This window comes from Nipponia nippon, unplaced genomic scaffold, assembly GCF_047370975.1.
Source record: "Nipponia nippon isolate SJK-2023a ecotype South Korea unplaced genomic scaffold, ASM4737097v1 scaffold_4, whole genome shotgun sequence".
NCBI lineage: Eukaryota > Metazoa > Chordata > Aves > Pelecaniformes > Threskiornithidae > Nipponia > Nipponia nippon.
In genome coordinates, this window is record NW_028262358.1 from 4,094,271 (window position 1) to 4,115,167 (window position 20,897).

At 49.0% G+C, this 20,897-nt stretch overlaps 1 protein-coding gene across 5 annotated transcripts in view; it reads right to left on the minus strand.

Annotated features, from left to right (window-relative positions):
- Positions 1-969: 969 nt before the first annotated feature.
- BCL11A (BCL11 transcription factor A) overlaps positions 970-20,897 on the minus strand; it is a 78,237-nt gene continuing 58,309 nt past the window's right edge. For 2 of the 5 annotated variants that reach the window (XM_087775010.1, XM_087775013.1), the window contains exon 3: positions 9,807-15,288. In XM_087775010.1, coding sequence (XP_087631136.1) covers positions 13,283-15,288 — 2,006 coding nt within the window. In that variant the 3' untranslated portion in view covers positions 9,807-13,282. Of the gene's footprint in view, positions 5,945-9,806; positions 15,289-20,897 lie in introns of those variants that run through there. The other 3 variants (XM_087775011.1, XM_087775014.1, XM_087775009.1) reach the window with 3 other exon arrangements.

Below are 20,897 nucleotides of genomic sequence, written 5' to 3' on the forward strand. Positions count from 1 at the left end.
AAATAAGTTTTATCCATACTGGAATTAGGGGTGCAGGGGTGTTTGGGGAGAGCGGGGCACCACCCACCAACGGGGGCTTTTTCGGACACAAGCCGTGGGGACAAGGGCTGCCAGAGGACAACCCGGGCCCCCAGGGAAGGGGGACCAAAGCGGCACAGCCACCGGGCTCTGCTCACCAACGGAGGGCTGCAAGAGGAGGTCAGGGAAAGGACAGACACTCACATAAAGAAAAAAAAAAATAAAGGTTTATTTAGGGCTCTGTCCTCTACTCCCTCCCTGCCCAAAGTGTCCCGGGTTTGCAAGGGCACAGCTATTTAAAGAGTCTGATCTGGCGTCCCCATAGGCACCACCAGCTCTGCTAGGGATACTCAGGAAGCAAGTTCACAGCCCCATTTTCTGCTGCCTGCAGGCGTGCTTCGCAGGAGGCCCCTGGCCACCACCACCTTCACCCAACCTCCTGCTACGGACAGGGCACAGACCCAGAGAAACCCGACCGAAAGGGTTAAGCAGGCTCCGGATGCTCTGCCCCTGTGCTTCCCACCTGGAGTGGCTTTGCTCACAACTGGGAAGCATTAAGGGTTTAGCATGAACTGGTGCAGGTGGTACAGCCTGTAGCTGCCAGCTCTTTGATGCATCTAGGGATCTTCTGCCAGACCATGGGGACAACCTGGCGAGAGACCACCTCCTGCCAAGGGGACCCTGTCATTGGGGCAGCCCCTCATCAGCTCCATGGGGTTGGGCAGGGGTTTTATTGCTCCATCTAGACCTTCTCATTGAAGAAAAACTTGTCTCATCCAGGAATTTGAGGAGGTTAAGTTTAGCAACAGCCATGCCAGGGGAAGAGGGAAGGTCCAGAAGTGTTGCCTTTTTTCATTCCATTTAAATTTTAAGATGTTGTAAAACATGAAAATAACTTGAAAGGCAGTAGCCCTGTTTTATTAATAGCAAGTATTTATTAGCCTCCTTGATTTACAGTATGTTTCTGAAAGTCATCAGTCCATCACATTCTTCAGCACGGGGGCTGAGTTGTTTTTCTTGGTCAACACAATATGGAATATAGATCTTAATATTAGAAGCCAAATACAACCTTCATTTTGCATGCACATAGCCCACCAACGGGAGGCCCGTAAATGAATCCTGTATAGCCCTTAGACACATGCATTTGCAGACATTTGGGGAGAGGTGGGAGCTTCTATACATTGCCACTGGAAACCCGCAGGGTCATGGGAATCGCCAGGGAAGAGCCATCAGGGCTAGAGCAATCTCAGAAAGCATCACGACGCACACACCCCAGCCACCAAAAAAAAGGTGGAAATCCACCTCGTGATCTTGCTTCTGGGTTTTGACATGAAAAGCTACCTGTCCATCTGTCCATCCACCCATCCATCTCGCTGCAGCATTTGATGCTTACACAGCACAGACACCTCCACCCACCCGTTATCATCCCTGTTGCCAGATTTGTCCTTTTATTCCCCGCCCCCCCTCCCCCCGGGGTTTTGCCTGTCCAGCTGTCCGTCCGCACCACCTCTGCCCATCGCCACGGCACGCGAGCGCCTGCCCACTGGAGCCGCAGCCAAGCCAGCGCTTCCCGGGGATCACATCGTGCTCATTACGGGAGGCCAGACGAAATTAAATTGGGGCCCACTGGTTCTGCCATCTGAACTTCATCACCGCTAAAGACGCAATAAAAGTAATAGCAACAACCAACAAGCCTCTACCAGATGTGTAACTCTATCCAGTGAGATTAAGGAGTAAGAGCCCTATTTTGGGTGGGGGTTTTTTTTGCCGTGTTCCCCCCCTCCAACTCCATCTTTCCTTGGGAATAATTGATTATTTGGACCCTTGCAGAAGACAAATGTTAAGGAGGGTGACTTCTGCAGGGAGAGGAGGTTCAGGGGATGTCGGGATGGAGGGGCAACGAGGTTTAATCGGCTTGAAGCACATACAACTGAATGATGCCTAATCATGCCTGAAATGGGGAAAAATGGGGGCAGGGGGAAGCAGAGAATAAAAAAAAAGCAGCAAATGAAGCACCACTCTCATTCAGGGGGTTGTCCGGATTGCTCCTCAATAATAATTTCTAGTGGGATCACATGAAGTATCACACCAGAGCGGGGAGCCCTGGAAAGGCAGCTATGTCCCACGGGTCCTCCGCCTCCCCACCAAAAATCCGCATGTAAAGGCTCACCCCCAGGTTTTGCTGGCATCCAGACATCTCAAAACACACACAGCGACAGAAGAAGTGAGATGCAAAACGGAAGTATGGGGTAAACAGCATAGTTGGTAAAATAACCTCCGCCTTCCCCCAGTGTTTGCCGTCGCGTTGCCACCCACCAACGCCACGATGCTCCCGAGCCCGATGCTGCCGCTGGCCCCACGGGTCGCTTAGTGGGACCCGACACCAAGCTGGGGTTGAAACGAAACGGGGGGCGGGGGGTGTTGGGAGCATTGCTTGAAATCTCATTCACAGGTTTTTAGGTCTGTTTTCAGATCCCTTCTGGAGAGAGGTTTCTCATCTTGTAAAAGCCCACGGCCCAAATGCATCGCAAACCCAAAATATATATTATTTTGAAAGCAAAATTCAAGTTAGACTTCACAAAGGCTTGACCTTTGCTGCATTTTAGTATCGTGAAAGTGTACTTAGAAATAAAATAGAGCACAAATTGCCTTCAAGTTGGAAAGCAGCTTTTTAAGCCCAAAAAAATCAAAGCTAAGCTAGCTAATTCCCAGGTATTTTGCTCATCTCAGCCCCATGGACGGGGAAAGAAAGAGCTTTTCTTTTTCTTATTAAGAACTCCAAAACTTTAGGAGCTTTTTTTTTTTATAAAGACCAAATGCACTTAGTTTTTTAAGTCTGATGTGCAGACCGACGCGTTGAGAATACGCTTAAATACAAAATCCCTAGGATCCTCTCTTGCCCTGCAAACAGGGCAGCCTCCAGCTTTGAGGCTAAGAGGTTTCCAGCTCTCCCCTCGCAGGAAACCCTCGACTCCTGTTAATTGGCAGAAACTCGTCAAGCCACTGCAACGCAATCGCTGGCGACCCTCCACGCACCCAGATACAGCGAAGGCCTTTGCAACCGCCAAGTCCTGGCCAGACAAGAGGATCTTAACGATACCTCTAATTAAAGCACGCAGCAGCACGAGGCAGTGGAAACCCTCGTAGCTCCACCGAAACCTTGTGCTGGGGCAGCCCTGTTGCTTTGCAAGAGCCACAGGGACCCTGGGCTGTGAGCAGGATCAGGCCCCGCAGCTGGGGAGAGGAGCCCCCAGTGCAGCCCCAACGCTTACAAGAGGCTCTCAGCATGGTCATTACACATAGTGGTAACTTTAAGGCAACACATAAATTCTGCAGATGTTTTAAAGTCCTAAAAGACAGGGGGGGTTAACACCTGTATTAAAAAATATACATTTTAAGGACTATTTCACTTTACCTTCAACACTTCAAGAAAGGACAGGTATAGCTTTTCCTCCTCTGTGCTTGGCAGAGCATATTTAGCTGTCAGTGCTTGCTTATTTTCCGCTTTTCCTAGGAGAAACACCTGCCTTGCACTGACTGCTGGAGGAGAGACGGGCCACAGCCAGAGAAAGCAGAGCACGTTGCACTTGTTCCACTGGGCAAAGCATCAAAAGTACAACCAGCTACCCCAGAAGCCATCCATGAACCAAGTTTTGCCTGTGCTCAGATAAAGTAAGGGTAAAGACACCCCCAGAGCTGACTAGCACACTGAAAAAGCCCTATAAAGCAGCTTCCCAGCTGCCCTTTATTATAAGCATTACAGGCCTGCTGCAGATATGTACCAGGTGATCCCTGGTTTGCAATTTGGAGGAGAGAGCAGAGCGACCCCCTTTGCAATTAATAACTTCGTTAGCCCTGATCTGACCCAGCTGCCCAGTGCAGAGATACCCCAGGGCAGAAGCAGGGGTGCCAGCAGCTAATGGGAGCTGCTAACTCCTTACCAGTGGTGTGTTTGCAATCAATAGGATACTTAATGCAACAGGATTCACCCTTCTACGGCTCAAAAAACCCCTTATAAGCAGACACAGAGGTGGTAGCACAGGCTGGGATGGGAAGAACCTTTTAAAAACATCTCGTAATGATAAAAAAAAGCTTAGGGTGCATACAGACTTTTGGGTAATTGGACCTCAAAGACCAAATTGCCTTAAAAGAAGCAGCAATGGCTCCCTTTGGGTCAACCCATGCCTATATGCCAAGTCCCCTGGGCTCCCGGCTTGACCCCACAGCCGTGTGCGGAGGTGCTTCTGCCGCCCGCCCCGGCCCCTTGCTGAGCTCTAAGGTACAAAAGTGTCTGTGCTTGTGCTATGCCCTGGCCGACACGAGAACCACAGCCCGGGTTTTTAAAAAACAAAAGAGCAACCACCACACCCATTGAAAAGGCAACGTCATTTTCCCTATGGCCGTTTCGCCCAGAGAGAGTCACCCCGGCCGGGTGTCTCGCTCAGATTTTAAGAAAGGAGATGAATAAAACCAGAAGTGAGAAAGATACTAATACACGAAGCAAATAAATCAGCTGGCCCCTGCCCCGCGGCTCGGCTCCGTCCCACTGTGATCGGCAGCGGGTGTCCTGGCAGCCTGACGTGGCCGGCCAGCGACTCTGCTCGCTACCCAGCTGGTTTCTTTCACCAAATAAGGTCCATTCCCGCTCGCCGGCACAGGCATGAGTAGCTACAGCCTATAAATCCCATCGGAGACAGCACACAAGCACGCATTTAAACCATCTTCTGTTCAGCAAAGCACTTGGGCCCCGAACCAGCAAACTCCTTGGGTGGGTGCTCAGCTCCCAACACGGGACGAGCGTCACCGGCAAGCGGGAAAGCTGTGCAAGGGCTGAGGCGCTCGGTGGGAGACAGCGGGACACCAACCTGACAGCAGCTCCTGCCGGTACCCCGGCTCAGGGCAGGGCTCCTGGTACTGACAGCATCTCCATAGCAAGACTATCGCTCCTCCCGAAACCCGCCGGCTGGCCTCGCTTCTCCTTGGATGGACACTAAGGGACGTTACGGATCCCACCAGCCCCAAAAGTACGTAGTTTAACAGCAAAAATGTAACACGACAGCCAGCATTCATCAAGAGGAGGTGGGCGATGGAGGAGAGCTGGGAGACCCCCCCACTTCAGCATCACCGAACGCCAACGGGGGTTCACCCCGACTTGGGGCGCCGCGGCCCTAAGCCCGACGCCTGGTCTAGCTCTGCGGGAAATGTCTGCCCACTGGGGCCGTGCAGACCCTCGCACGGGCACCAGCCCTGGCCTTCTCTTTGTAAACTCAGCACTCGGTTTTCTGCAGCCGATAGGGTAGTACAAAGTCATACCAGCCGCCTGGTCCTTGTTAGCATTAAAAATTAAAGACAGAGCAAACAAAACCTAAAGCTCCAACATTTATTATGGCAATTTCCCACCCACCCACAGACCTACACTGTGTTTTGTTTTATTTTTAATTCTTCACATCGGATGCACCTTCCGAGAAATGGCACGTCATGGAGATAACCAACAGGCCGGGTTGTCCACGAGAGCAAGACAGTCTTTTCCACGGGGAAAGGAGCCGGTTGAAACCATCGATAAGCCCTTGACCTTGGTGGGTGGGTTTGCTTTTTTTGTTTTTAGAAAATAAAAAAAGAAACAAACAAACAAAAAAAACCCCCAACCCCAAAGAAGTGTTGTACTCTATTACAAAATATAAATACGATAGTCTTGCAGGCAGGAGGAGCCCGGGAAGCGCTGCCTTCGGCGGGTGATTTCTCAGGCTCTCCCGGGGATGCGGCGAGCCAGCAGGACAGAGGCCACCTCTGGACGCCGAGATGCCGCCGGCCGCTCGCCCCAGCTTCACCTCCTTTCAGAATTTAAGTGCTCTTGAACTTCCATCCGAAAACTGCCAGACGTCTGGGGCTCCCTGGGCACTGCGCCAGCTGGGGGGGTACGCCGAACCTACAGAGAGCATGGGGACAGAGGAGAGAACAGGTGTGACATGGCCCACGGTGTGAGTTACTCTCTTATTTTACTTTTTTTTTTTTTTTTTTCCTTTAAAAACTAGGACACCCAACTGTCACAAAAGGACACGGCAGGACGGAGCCCTTCCTCCTCTCAGCCCGCGCTCTCACATCCGGCATCGCTCGGCACCGCGCAGGAACCACAGGGATCATTTAGGAGGAGAAACCTCGGGGCTTTACTGAGAAACCCGCGCTGTGCCAGGAGCTCTGTTTGGGCAAGGACCGAGCCAGCCTGTCTGAAAATTTCCTCCTATTCTTTCCCAAACCCTGAGGGGCTTCCCCCGGCACCCACGGTCCATCCAGCCACAGAAAACCATCTTAAAGCCATCGGTACTGTTAATACGCCACGCGGCGGGTGGCTTATGGAGGACTTTCCCCAACTCATTACACATTGGATATCGCACGGCGTGCAACCGCATGCTGCGGCAGCGAAGCTCGAGCTGCAAAGCCCCAGCCTGTACCCAGCAAAGCGCACGGGCGACTAGCTATCGACTCCGGCAGCGTGGGACGAGGCGCCAGGACAGCAAACAGCCCCAGGACTGCTCACAGAAAGAACGAGAGTGGCTGCAAGCCCCCGCTCGAGGCCGATCACCAAGCACCGCGCTGCCCCGAACGGCAGGCTAAGGGCTACACCGCAGGTGGCAGCGGTGGCGAGGCCGGCAGACGGTCAGCACACCCCTCAAAATCCACCTCTGCATCCTGACCGCGGCACCAGTTTCTATGGAAATTGCTTCATTAATACTTAAGAGAGTGGTTGAAGGGCTACGCGCAAGCTGCCGTCAAGACTAAATAAGCAGCTCCTAGGCCAGATCTTCACCGGGTGTAAACTGGAGTAGCTCCTCCGAAGTCAAGAGCGCGTGCTCGGTTCCCCCCGGGGAGGGCTCCTCGCCACTGATGTCTGAGCCCGACACGTTTCAGGCTGACGTTAAAGCTGGCTGAGACTTTCAAGGGAGCCAAGAGGGCCACAGCCATCCCGGCCACGAGCCGTACCAGCACAACGCCACTGTGAAGTGTACGTCCCGCCGAGGGGCACAAAACCCGGGGGGTCCCCCGTGCCTCCTGCACCTCGGCGGGGAGGGGACCCCGCGCCTGGATCCCTGTGGCTCCTCTGAAACCAGCAGCCGAGTGCCTGGGCTCGAGGAGCGGCGGCTCTCAGGCAACTCCAGAAAGAGCCCGCCGGACAGTATCATTCCTAGTCAACACTATGATTTGCCTATGTGTCCACCAAAAATGGTTTTCAACCTTCATAGGAGGAAAAAAAAAAGAGGCATGGAGCTAAAAGAGCGGCTGGTATCTCTTTTTTGTACAAACTCTGCATTTAGATAAGCCCCGAAACTGTATCTCATCAGAGGCACCAAAGCCTCCTGAATTTCAAGCAAAGATATGGTATCACTTATGATTCCACGGGCTAAGATAAATACAGGAATAATAAATATGAAACATCTGTAGCCTAAATTCTGGATACTGTTTCAGCACCTTCATTACATTAATCATTCAGTTTGGAGGAGATTAAATACTAACGGCAAGTGGGTCTGTGCCATAAGAAACGCGTTCCTCCTCGAAAGTTGATGGAGTTTGAGATTTTAACAATAGAGACGCTGTTTCCCAAATATCGCTCTTACTTATAGAGACTACTTTTCGCACAGAGAAAACCAGGAAAGTTTCTAGGGAGCGCGGGTCACGCGTGCGCGGGATGCCAAAGCAGCTCGGGAGCACACGATGGGGCCTTGGACATCCATGCCCCAACCCAACAGACTTCAATGGGTTTATCACGCCATTAACTCATCGCCACTGGCAGAAAAACATCACGTTAGTGAATTCTGCTTTGGTGTCGAGGTGACAGCGCGCTGTCGTTCACAAGCTACGCTCTCGCCGGCCAGCCCGTGCTCAGACAACTTCTCCTACAGCAGGAGCTGCTTCTCCTGAAGCTCCTCCAAACCAGCCCCGTGTGCGCAGCCGCCGGGCAACGCAGCCCCCGGGGGGGCTCGTTTGGCTCTCTCAAACCTGTAGAATTCAGCTTGCTGAAACCTGTACATCAAACGCATCGCTGCGCAGTTTAAAAAAAATAATAAAATAAATCGTTGTATGCTTTCCACCTTTTAATCTTGTAGCAGTGCATGGAGGCCAGCTCTGCCTCGAGATGCCTGTATATAGATCTGTATGCAGGTGCCTGTATATATGCCTGTACATATGAGTACTTCATATGTAAAACATAGCATAGAGAAAGGTAGGGGAACAACGACCGCCGTAGGATAGAGACGGGGTACAGCGCCCGCTCCAAAAGACAGCCAGGCTACGCTCGACCCCGGGCAGACCAGCTAACACGAATCCTCTATACAACACCTCGACCGCGGTGCAAACAACCAGCAATAAAACTAGTGAAAGGGAGGGAGAGACCGGACTCCGTACAGGTATTTCATGGCACGGGATCAAAAGTCGCGTGGTCAAGGCGGCTGCGCGTCCCTGAGTACACCAGCACTCCCGGGGACGGTCACCACGTCCATCCCCTTCACCCCGACCCCACCATGCCAGGGTGGGGCCCTGCGTTCCCTACGCTGTGCTGGGGGTCCCTCCGGCAGGGCCCGCATCCGCATGGCTCCGGCACGGCACCCGCCTCGGCAACAGCCAGCGGGTACCGGCCCAGCGAAGGGGAGCGCGGTTCGGGGGCACTTTTCCAGCCCCCCTGCATGCTCGTCCCGGAAAATGCAACCTTCATTCCTCTATCCCGGGATTAAACCAGAGCTTTTTTTTTTTTTTGTCTCAGAAAAGGAATAATTTTTTTTCTTTAGGTATATATATTTGTATTTTTTTTTAAGTCCCAAACTTCCCCTTCAGAAGGCGCCGGGCAAAATACAGGCAACAAACGATGCCATCACAAGAAGACGACAGAACAACTGGAAGGTTTTACAGAAATCAAAAAAAGGAAAAGGAAAAAAAAAAGTGTTAAATCCACTACACTAGGAACAGCAAGAGACAGTATCACAGCGGTACGTGCTTTAATAAAGTAAAGAGATGCTGCAACATGCAGTATTTGTCAAACTGACAACATATACAGACCCCTAAGGGGGGGACGGGGGTGACCTGAACTGGAGTCCAGATTTTAGAGCCAATGCACATAAAACGTTTCATAAACCTGTGATTCCCACCAAAAAAAAAGCCCACGGGAGAAGGGAAGGGAGCTCCCAGCTCCAGCCTCCAGCCAGGAGCTTTGGGCTGCGGTCGGTACGATCCCGGAGCCGCGGCGCGTACCCCCCCCCCCCCCCCCGAGAGAAATTGGCTCCTGCCCACGCGCCCGCGTGCGCCAGTGCCTGATTTCACCCCACGTCCCCAAAACCAACCAGGGACGGGGGAGTCTCGGGGTGGGGGCTGCAGAGCTTTCTTTTTGCTCACCTCTTCTGCCAAAGCCTAGCCAAACTGGGGCGGGGGAGTCCCTGTCGCAGACCGAGGCCGCTAAGCGAAAGCCAGAGATGCCGCCGGTTATCGGGGGGGTGTCACAGATTAGTCCTCGACTAAAGGAGGGGAAGAAAAAAAAACCAAAAACCCAAAACTACAGGTCCAAACAGCGAACGCTTTCCACTGGCCAGAAAGCTAACTCATTAGCCCAAAAATCCTCTTCCTCGGCAGAGGCGGCTTATTTAAGGCCAAGCTCCCCAAAACGCCCCTGCGCGGGACCTTCTCCTACAGCCTGCTGCTGGAAGCCATCTACAGCGTGTGTCAAATGAGGACACGAGAAGCTGACACTGTGTACTTTAAGGTTTTTTTTTTATTTTTTCAATAAAGGGACAAAATGGGTGTATGAACAGGATAATGCAGACAACTGCCAAAAAAACACAGACAGTGGTTTTTCCAATAGAACTTAACAAAGACCAGAAACAAATACAATAAAAAGCCAGGTTGTAATGACCTTTGGTCATTCAATAATAAAAAAAAAAAAAAAACAAAAAACAAAAACAACAAAAAATTTAAAAAAAATCCCTCCCCAAAAAAACCCCAAAGAAAAATAAAAGATCAAATTAAGTGCCTCTGTTTTGAACAGAGCACATAAGCAATAATAAATAGTGACTCCCATAGTAAAAGATAAAATTTCAAGTTACGACAAACAGCTTTCATTACAGGAATAGAAAAGGCCAATAACAAAATATTCTGCATTGCCATTTACAAAAAAGTATTGACTCAAGCGGGCTTTCTCTTTAATATGCTTTGCATATGAAATTCTTTCCAATCTAAATATAAAGCACCATTTAGTTTTTGGCAATGAAAAAAACTGCAAAACGGTTTTTTCTTTTTTGTTTTTTTTTGTTTGTTTTTTTTTGTTTTTTTAGCTTTTTTTTTCTTTCTTTCTTTCTTTCTTTTACTGCATATGAAGTTAAGATGCTGGAATGTCGGGTGATAGAAGGAAAGGGACATAAAGCACACTACATAACAAACCAACGTTATTAGCTTGCAGTACTGCATACAGTATGGCAGCAGGAAAAAAGAACGAAAAAAGATATGTACACCCCTCTGTGACGGCCAGCAGCGTGACATCTTAACAGTTTTCCCCCAAAGAGCCATTATATGGCCTCGGATCTGTACAATGTCACACTTTTTTTGTCTTTTTGTCTTTTTTCTTTTTTTTGAAACATACAAATAATTTGCACTATATTATCCTGCCAAATTAAAAAAATATACTGTGGCAGCCTGTGGTTTTTTTTTTTTTTTTTCCACTACCAAAAAAGGTACATCGATACCTTTTCAGAGAACAAGCAACAGTTAAAAATACAAGCTTCAATATAAATACTATAGTGCCTACACTAGATGAACATTTAATTCAAATACCATTCTAGAAATACAGAAAAAAGAGACCATAAATGTGTTTTAGCATAGGAATCAACATGAGTGTGCATTTTCCTATATTTAAGTACTATATAATCTTAAACCTTTCCCCAATGCATGTTTTTATACAACCTGAAGAGCTGTGTATATCCAAGGCATAGAATTTCCACTACCATTTTAAAATGAATAACAAGTCTTGTACACCACCAAGACGATGAACCCTAAAATACAGTTTCCCCCTAAACATAATGAAGTGTTGTGGTTTTTTCTTTTTTTTTTTTCCCTAAAAAAATTTTCTTAACATTTATATTTAAAAAAGTTTTGTTTCTTTTTTTTTTTTTTTTGTACAAAAAAATCCTTGCACTGTAGGAGCGAAAGCAATCATTCATTTTATGTGAGTGTAGAGTCTGTTTCCATTCACAGCGCTGTAATGTCGCATCCGAGAAGATAAGCTCATTAGTCAAGTAAATGGCTGGCAAAGGTTTTTTTTTTTGTGGGTTTTTTTTATGCTCATCAATGAGATCATGTTCGATTTTTTTTTTTTTTTTCAGCATTCTTGCAACTTTTCCCTTAAAGTATAGACCTGTAAACTGGGAAAATTGTACAGTGCACTTAATTGTCCTATCTGAGCAGTCTTATTTTATACTCAACCTCTGTACCTTCGATTAAAGAAAAGATACAGACATCACAGGCAGAGTCAAGTGCTATTTGAACACCAACCGGGGCGGGCGCTAGCTTAAGAATAAAACAAGGAATCCTCTTCCACGTCAACACAAATAGCACACAGAGTATGGGGGGGGGTGGGGGGCGGGAAATGAAGGACAACTTTTAGGGAGCACAGACAGATACTGCTATTCTTTTGCCTTTTTTTTTTTCCTCTTTTTTTAAATTCGCCGTTACTTCTTCTGAGCGTCACATTAAAGGCAAGTCTTAATAGTTCGTAGTTAATCATCACTGTGTCGATATTAGCTTATACACCTGTTCTAGTTTTAAATGGCAAACAGTACCACATTGTGCTAATAAATCACAATTTTTTTTTTTTTTTGCTCCTCTATCCGTTACACTCCGTAAAATATTATTGCCAGTCTTTTTTTATTTTATTTTTTATACGGTATACACAAGGTCTTAAAGTTTATAATTTGATTGTCAGCTTGACAACCAAGTGGCTCCGGATTTATTTGTTTTGGTGCCAGAATCAATAAAAGATATTATTAAAAGTAAATATCTTCATAAAACGGATTTCCTTACTTGTGTATTTAATGGCGTTGAAGGGCCTCTGCGCGTTTCACATTCTATTTAATCATCGATAGGGGAGGGGAAAATAAAAGTTGGGGGGGGTCCTATATCTCGTTTTAAGCTCTCTCCAGGAGCAAAGTGGGTTTTTAGACTGGTATGAACAGTTCGTTTTTAAAATAATAATATTAATAGTAATAAAAAAAGGCAGGGGAGAATGATGATTAACTAGGACTGAGCGGGTCATTTCTTTCTCTTCCTTAGTTTTCTCTTTCCTCTTCGTTCTTAGGTAGCCGGCGTTGTAAGAGACACGAGACGGACTCGCACGCTCGGTGGGAGAGGCTCGCCAACGCGACCGATGTGGAGACGAGCTACGCGTGGAGGACGAGCAGAAAGGAGCCATCGGCATCGGCCGCGACAGATCCAAGGCACTCAGATTATTTTTGTGTGTGTGTGTTTTAAACCAAACGCTAATAGAAATTTACCTCTTTCTGACTGGTGGCGGTCGGTTACTTTCCAATTAAAGGCCTTTTTTTTTTTCCTAATGGGTACTCTTTCTCCAATCGGTGGGTTTATTCTTTTAAGACAGCAATCTAGCTAACGCAACGCTTCTTCGGTGCTATCAGTCCTGTCCGTAGAGGGTTACCCAAAGCATGTTTTCCTTCGCACGTCACAAAACAAAACTGTACATGATATGTATTACAGGATGTATGCAGCATGGTCGGTTTTGTTTGCTCTCGGGTTTGGTTTTGTTTCGCTTTTCTCTTTTTCTTTTTTTTTTCCTCCTCTCCTCTTTTTTCCTCTTTTTTTTTTTTTTTTTTTTTCCGAACGGAACTGGAAACAGCGACGTGTTTGCTCAGCAACTAATCAGGGACAATTTAAAAACAGCCATAACATACCATACATGCTGTCTAATCCAAAAATTAAAAAAAAAAACAAAACAAAACAAAAAAAAACCCAAAACAAAAAAAAACCCAACATACACAACATGTAAATTATTGCACAAGAGAAAGGCTCAAAGTTTGCGTAAAATGCAATAGTATTGCCCCGATACAGATCATGCATTCAAACGGTGAGAACAAAAAGAAAATAAACAGGGTGTGCTGGTGACAAGCACTTTCCGAATATCCTTAGCTTCCATGATTTCCATCACAAGGGACTAGAAAACCTCTACAGGGATGCGGGATGGGGAAGGGATGGGGTGGATGGGGGGGGTACGAATATACCTCTATTCAGTTTTTATCTCGTTATTCAAGACTCGATCACTGTGCCATTTTTTCATGTGTTTCTCCAGGGTACTGTACACGCTAAAAGGCATCTTACAAATCTCGCATTTGTAAACGTCCTTTCCCACCTGCCCGTGTGTTTTCATGTGCCGGGTGAGCTTGCTACTCTGGGCGCAGGCGTAGTTGCAAAGCTCACACTTATACGGCCTCTCGCCCGTGTGGCTCCGTCTGTGGACGGTGAGATTACTACAGTTCTTGAAGACCTTCCCACAGTACTCACAAGTGTCGCTGCGTCTGCCCTCTTTTGAGCTGGGCCTGCCAGGGCCCGGGCCACTAATATGGGGGGTGCTCCCTCCGCTTCCCGTGCCGCTGCGGCCTGAGATCCCTCCGTCCAGCTCGCCCGGCGGCGTGGAGAAGCGCAGGCTGCCGTTCTCCGAGGAGTGCTCGGAGGAGGAGGCGAAGGGCGATTGTCGGGAGTCGCCGAAGCTGAGGAAGGGGTCCTTCAGCTGCCGGGAGGCGGCGTAGCCCGCCAGCCACTGGGAGTAAACGTTCTCGGTGTTGGGCATGGCGGCGGCCGGCAGGTCGAACTCCTTCTCCAGCTTGATGCGTTTGGAGAAGGGGCTCAGGGAGCTGGGGCTACCCAGCAGCAGCTTTTTGGACAGGCCTCCCGAGGCGGACTCCCCCGGGGAGCAGCCCCGGCCGTTGACCGCCCCCTCGTCGATGCGGTCGGACTCGCCGGCCACCGAGTCTTCGTCGCAAGTGTCCCTGTGCACCTCGGGCTCGGGGACGTGGCCCCGCTTGTGTTTCTCCCCCAGGACCTGGTGGAAGGCCTCGCTGAAGTGCTGCATGGAGCTCAGGACCATGCCCTGCATGACGTCCGGCATCGACCGGCCCTCCTCGCCGGCCCGCGAGTTGTTCTCGTGGTGGCGGGCTGCCTCCAGGCTCATCCCGAAGCCGTAGTCCGGCCTGTCACTCTCGTTCAAGTCCTCCTCCTCCTCCTCCTCTTCCTCCTCCTCCTCCTCCTCCTCTTCCTCCTCTTCCTCATCCCCGTTCTCGGGGATCATGTTGGGGTCGTTCTCGCTCTTGAACTTGGCCACCACGGACTTGAGGGCGCTGCTGGCGCTGCCCACCAGGTCGCTGGTGCCTGGCTCAGGGGAGCTGGCAGTGGAGAGCCCGTCGTCCGACTTCACCGTCATGGGGGAGGACTTGTGCATGTGGGTCTTCATGTGGCGCTTCAGCTTGCTGGCCTGCGTGCAGGCGTGGTCGCAGAGGTTGCACTTGTAGGGCTTCTCCCCAGTGTGGCTCCGGCGGTGGACCACCAGGTTGCTCTGAAACTTGAAGGTCTTCCCACAGAACTCGCAGGACTTGGACTTCATGGGCGGCTGGGAGGGAGGAGGAGCGGACTGCAGAGGAGGAAGGGGCGGCGTGGCCAGGAATGGGGGCTTGCTGCCGGGCTGGAAGGGCTGCAGCAACCTTTGCATAGGGCTGGGCCGGCTCGGGGACAAGGGCGGGCTGGAGGTGTTGCCGGCCAGCTCCCGCAGCCTCCGGGAGAAATCCATAGCGGGGGGCTCCATCGCCATGGGGTTCAGTCGCAGCACCCTGTCAAAGGCACTAGGGTGATGGGTGGCCAGAGCCATTTCTTCCGCACCCAGGCGCTCAATGCGATGCGGATCCAAATGGTGCCTCGGGGGAGGGCTAAAGAGGGGCGGCGTGGGTGGGAAACGCCCTTCTCCCAGCCCCGACGCCTCCCTCGAGACCGAGCCAGGTATTCTGAGCAGGTTAAAAGGGTTATTGTCTGCAATGTGAATCCCGTGGAGAGGTGGCTGGGAAGGGCACTCTGCACCTAGTCCTGTTGGGATACCAACCCGTGGCGTCAGGGGGCTGCCGTGCTCGCTTTCTAGGTAGATCCGTAAGCCGTGCGTGTTCTGTGCGTGCTGCAAGAGGAACCAGGCGCTGTTGAAAGGCTGTTTACAAGTCGTACACGTGTAGCTGCTGGGCTCGTCTTTACCTGCAAAATAACACAACAAGCAGCGTCAATCTCCGGCCGCCCACCGGCAGGCAAGAGCTCGCCTCCCCGCCTAAGCTCCTCTCCTCCGGGACGCTCGGCTGGGAGCTGGGGAAGGGACGTCCCAGCTCAGGCGCAAGCAAGGCAAGGGGGACGGGAGGAGGCGAGGGGTGCGATGGGGAGGTCCAAACCCACCCAAAACCTGCCCACCTCCTCCAGCCATCCTCAGCCCTGGGTTCAAAACTGAACCCTGGCAGGCAACCGCAGCAAAAAAAAGCTATTAAAAAAAAAAAAAGATGATTAAGTCAGTTGATGCCAGCTACGACTCAGCAGACTTTATGCTGCAAGAGGCTGCTAACGTCTAAATTGGGGAGAAAATAAACAGATAGATAGATATAAAATAAATGAATCCCCTTCTGAAAAGCACTCCAGAAGACCATGTACATTGGTTCAAAGCACCAACCTAAAGCATCACAACTGCTAGCAAGCTGGGCAATGTCACGTTATTAGCCTCCTTATTTTGAGAGACTAACAATGTGTACAAAGTTAGGCAGCATCTCCTGCTCCTTAGCAGGTATTCGACTCCGGGGCAAAAAAAAAAAAAATTTTTTTTTTTAAATAAAATTAAATAAAATAGTGTGCGGGACAGGGAGAGGGGAAGGCAGAGAGAGCGGCAGCTCCGCCAGGGAAAGAGCTGGAGGGTGGCCAGGAGGCCTGGCCGAGCGCCCTGCCGGAGCCGCATTATTTCTCTCGCACTGAAAAGAAGCTGAGGATGGTAAATGCCACTTTGGCAAGTAGCGAGCTAACTCTATTTCATGATAATTTATTTTTGGAGATAACATGGACATTATAAAAGAGCAACCAACTAATAAATAACTAAACAAAAAGCCGGCTAATAATGACAGCAGAAAGCAGCCCCTTCTAATATATGGCAAAACAAGGGGGATGAATAACTTTTTGAGGGCCGTCTGCGAGGAAAGAGTGGTGTGAGATATGGCAAAGGTGAGTGCGCTTTTATCGATTACTGTAATTTTGCGAATAATTCACCTCCACCCCCCTATGGATGTGTTTTACTAAATGCTGGTAAACTGAAACCAGAGCTAAGAGGAAGATAAAAATTCATTTCCAGCCCTGCCCAGCAGTTCTCGTAGAGCTGCTGTTTAGTGATATTTAAAAAAAAAACAACAACATGCTCTTGAGGTTTGAATGAACCACAGGAGCCCTCCAAAGACATCAGTGCCTGGGGTGGTACCTGCCTGCACCACGTACCCCTGCCCTGACCCGGCATCAACGTTACGAGGCGTCTGCTCCATAGGCACCGCTCCTGGGTAAACCTCTTTACATGCTGCACTGAGAGCTGCCCCCATTAGGTTTCCCCTATTTGCCTAATATGAAGAAAAGAAAAAGAAAAAAACCAATCAGGCAGATTTGGAAAGAAAACATGGCTTTTTCTGCACCCATCTTGTTTCCCGTCTCACTTGGGAGGAGGGGAAAAAAAGCTTTGTATGGGCATTTTCGTCCTCCGGCAAGCCGAATGACGATTTGGGGATAGGAGAGGCAGGCAGCCCGCGGCACCGGCTGTAGCACCCCGTCGCAGCCTTCCTCCCTGCCTCCCCGCTCTGCGGTTGTTCTCCGTTTGGCCTGACAAGCTGAATCAGGCGAGTAAAAAGAGGCTCGACCGTCTACAGCAGGCATTTAACACTTTAATCACTTTAAAAGCCCTTGGAATAATAGTTAACGTTTCATCCTGAAGCCGGTGTCGGAATAAAATGCATTGCGGTGTTTAGTATGTGCCAGGCATGCGAGCACAGATAAATACTTAAATCTGCTGAAATTAGAGGGAAATTCAATTGGACTTTCACATTCCTATGCTCATTTGTGACTAGGGAAAAAATCTTAAATGGGAAAATTTCATCTTGCTTCGCCGTAATGAAGTGGAAGTTTTTAACACCACGGTAGGAGCTAACAATGTAACGCTACCTCGCCTCTCTACCTTATAGATCAGGTCAGAGAAAATAGCATTTTATCTTATAATGAGGATACAACATCGAGCGTTCGCTACCACATTTTAGTATTCCCATCAACTAGATATTCTAGATCATAAGGGCAGCTCGTGTAATCATAATGTCAATGAGAAGGGCTGTTACGACTGAGACTAAAGATTACATGGAAAAAGCTGCTTTGAAACTGGTAATTATTACCAGTCCACTAATAGCAAATGATGCATTACAGTTTCACTGTATAATCTGTATTTCACTCAGCTCCTGCCAGTATGGCCTTATTATATTACAGCGCTCACAAATTCTAAACTCCTAAACTACAGTCATCAATAAATGTGTTACTTGCCATAATTTGCAAAATTACTTTGTTCATAACATCTTTGACTGTTTTAAAGACTGGAATTGATTTCCTGCATGGCAAAATTAGGGCTACATTGATTTAGTGGAGTGTAAAACGTAATATTATTCTTCATTTGCTTGCCTGAAAAACAAGTTTTCAATTCACCATCCGCATTTGGTAATCAAGATAATAATTTAAATTTAAAATTATGTTTACGTAGAAAACTTCCCTAAACAACCCACCATTTTCAAGGGAGCAACATAAACCCAGGCAATAAAATAAAGCAGAGAAACAGTTAAAATCCACCAGCCATTTGCCTCCACCTCCTGCTTTGAAGAGACACGATTTCTAATTTGTCTATTAGTGCTTGATTAATTATGAAGGCTATTGACTGACCATATCACCACCTAGAGATACGTTCCAGTCTGATGCAGCCTTGCCAAACTGCAAGAATTATGGCACTAATCCATGCGTTGCCCGCCAGCGGCGAGGCGGGTCCTTAGACTGCCGCGGCAGCCCCTGGTTTTGGAAGGGACTCACCTTTCCTTCCTCCCATCCCACGACCACGCTTTTTGGTACAGCATTCGGGTCCCCCCAAAAGCCGGACGGCGTTGTAGGACCCAAAGACTGTGGATGCGCTGATGTCTCCTAGCTATGGGCCAGCCTCTATGTCCACACAGGCTTCCCAGCTCAAGCATCTGGGCAAGACCACAGGCAAGCAAGAAAAACACAGCAAGGAGATGCAGTAGCCAGTGCCGGCCAAGGACGGAGCTGGAGAAGGTCCCACGAGGCTCTTTGTGCCTCATCATCCACCGGGGCAATGTGATAGGACATGTTATCCAAAGCAGCGTTGCAATGCCATCGGGGCTTTCGGCCACTTTCCAAGAGGCTAGCGGGAATCCCTCAGATCGAGACGCGAAGAAGGTCGCTGCCGAACCAGCCCTCCTCTGCCACTGGCAGTGGGGCTGGAGCCCATGCCCTCGGCTGCTTCACATCGAGGAATTTAAGGGCGAAAGGGACCACCAGCTCTCACTCTCTGACCTTTCCTGCACTACGTGTCACTCAGCTGTTCTGTGCCATGACCAACACGATGTCTACAGGTAAAGTGTAACCTTCACCAGCCCCGCAAACAGTCTTTAGGGCAAAGCACAAAATCCCAGTGAAAACCATTCAAACCAGCTCAGAAGACAAGAAGAGCACTCACTGCTTGCCACCGCAGTCAATTCCCACAGCTACCCACACTCACAGACGGGTACTGGTGTCCACCTGAATTTCTCTGGCTCCAACCTCTACCCGTTCTTTTCTTCTGTTGAGTTTTTTTTGGCCGACACACTGAAAAGCCCCTTAGTATGCAACGTGCCCCCCCACGCATACCAAGCGTACTTGTGCATCCCAATATCAACGCACGCTTCAAAATACAGTTATATTCTTCCATTCTGAAGCTACCCCTCCATCCTCCTCCACTACTCAAGGACCAGCCTAGCCCTTCTCAGCCCAGTATTGTGCTGGGAAGGAGCTGGTTTTCCACTAAGTCTTCTGCAGAGCTGCTGCCTTCTGGGGTACTGCACCCTGGCTCTGTACGCACGGCCACGATTCCCCTCTTCTAGCCAGGCACCACGGCAGGTTGTACCCAACCACGCTCTCAACACACCCCGCTTGACAGTCTTTCCAAACCACCCCATAAACCCATCCCTGTTGCTTTTCATCCATCCACCCGCCTTTGCTTTATCCACAACGCTTATCGGTCGCAATTGCATATTCATTTCTAAATCACCAATGAAATGCTAACCACCACTGCAGCTCCCACCAGCCCCGGCTGACCTCTCCCATCCACCGATGCTTCTCCAGCTAAGCCCCCGCATTCCCAAATCTGTTGGCTGGCTCTTAATCGCCCGTGCTAGCGACACCACCCAGCGCTCGGTCTTCCTACACACAATGTCACGCAGCGCCGCACCCAATGCCTTGCAGAGTCTATTTCATCTACATTTATCAACCAAAGTTGTCATCTGGAAGAATGAAATCAGGTTTATTTGACAAGATCTATATTCCATAAATCTAAGTCGAGTGGCATGAATTATATTTCTATCCTTTAATTCTTTATCAATTGCATTATATCGTCTCTTCACTTATTTTGCCCAGAAGAAATAAGTAAAGTCTTGCCAACTCTGCCACGGTTACCCCGACCAGCTCTTGATGGCATTTTCCCAGTCCCTAAGCTTTATTAAAAACCAGCATCACATGCCAGCTCTTTAGGCATTCTTGGGTGCAAGTTGTCAGGGCCTTTTCATTTAAAAATATTTATCTCCATTGGAGCTTGTATAAAATCCTCCTTGGCTACTACTGAGCTAGAAAAAACGTCATCACCCGCCTATGATAGAGAAACATAACACTGCTGCTTCCCAGATCTACAGCAGAAATACTTATTAAAAATTTCTACCTTACTGCTTCTTCCATCCATTACTTCTAGGGTTTCTCTTTTCTCCAGGACACTGAGAAGCTCTCCTCTTCTCCCCATCCGTGCCAGGCACGAGTTTTCCTCGGCACTTTCAGCTCCCCTGACCAGTTCTCTACCCATCATGGTTTCTCACTGCGATTGACTGCTATCTATTTTCCATTTTTTTAATTGTTATATATTGATTTTTTTAGTATCTAATTGCCGTTCTCATCTCACCACTGAAGCGGGTGAAGTGGGTTTTGGATTTGGGCCAAAGTTGCCCTCTCCTTCCTGGACAGCTCATCAACTCTTTACAAATAGCTTCCAATTACCATTTGCATTTTTGCCTGTACATTTTTCCTCCCACTCAATTTTACTGCTCATTTTCTTCGTATTTGGGAAATTACCCCGTTAGGAGAATTACATGGGGATACCATGTACCAAATACAAACGTGGGGCCGATACGAACCCTGACTGGTCTCACCCAGTGAAGTCTCACCCACCGTTACGTATTTATTCCTTTTCTACATCCCGGCCAGCAAAGGACTAGTGACAGGGCACCGCGTTTCACTACAGCACAAATGTTCGGTGTTTCTCAAGTTATTGGCTCCTGCGGGAAAAAAAAAGCAGCAGAACAGCTCTTGCCTGCCATGCCCCCAAAAGAAGTGATTTAACCAGTGACACACGAGTGACAGATTTAGCTTCTGATCCGAAAAATGTTAACAAATGAGTGGGACGGATATTGGCATTTGAGTGCCTTTAAGGGCAGTTGGCACAATTACGCAGTATAATATGAAGAGATGGCTGCTTTCAGCATTAAGAGGCTTTTTTTATATTA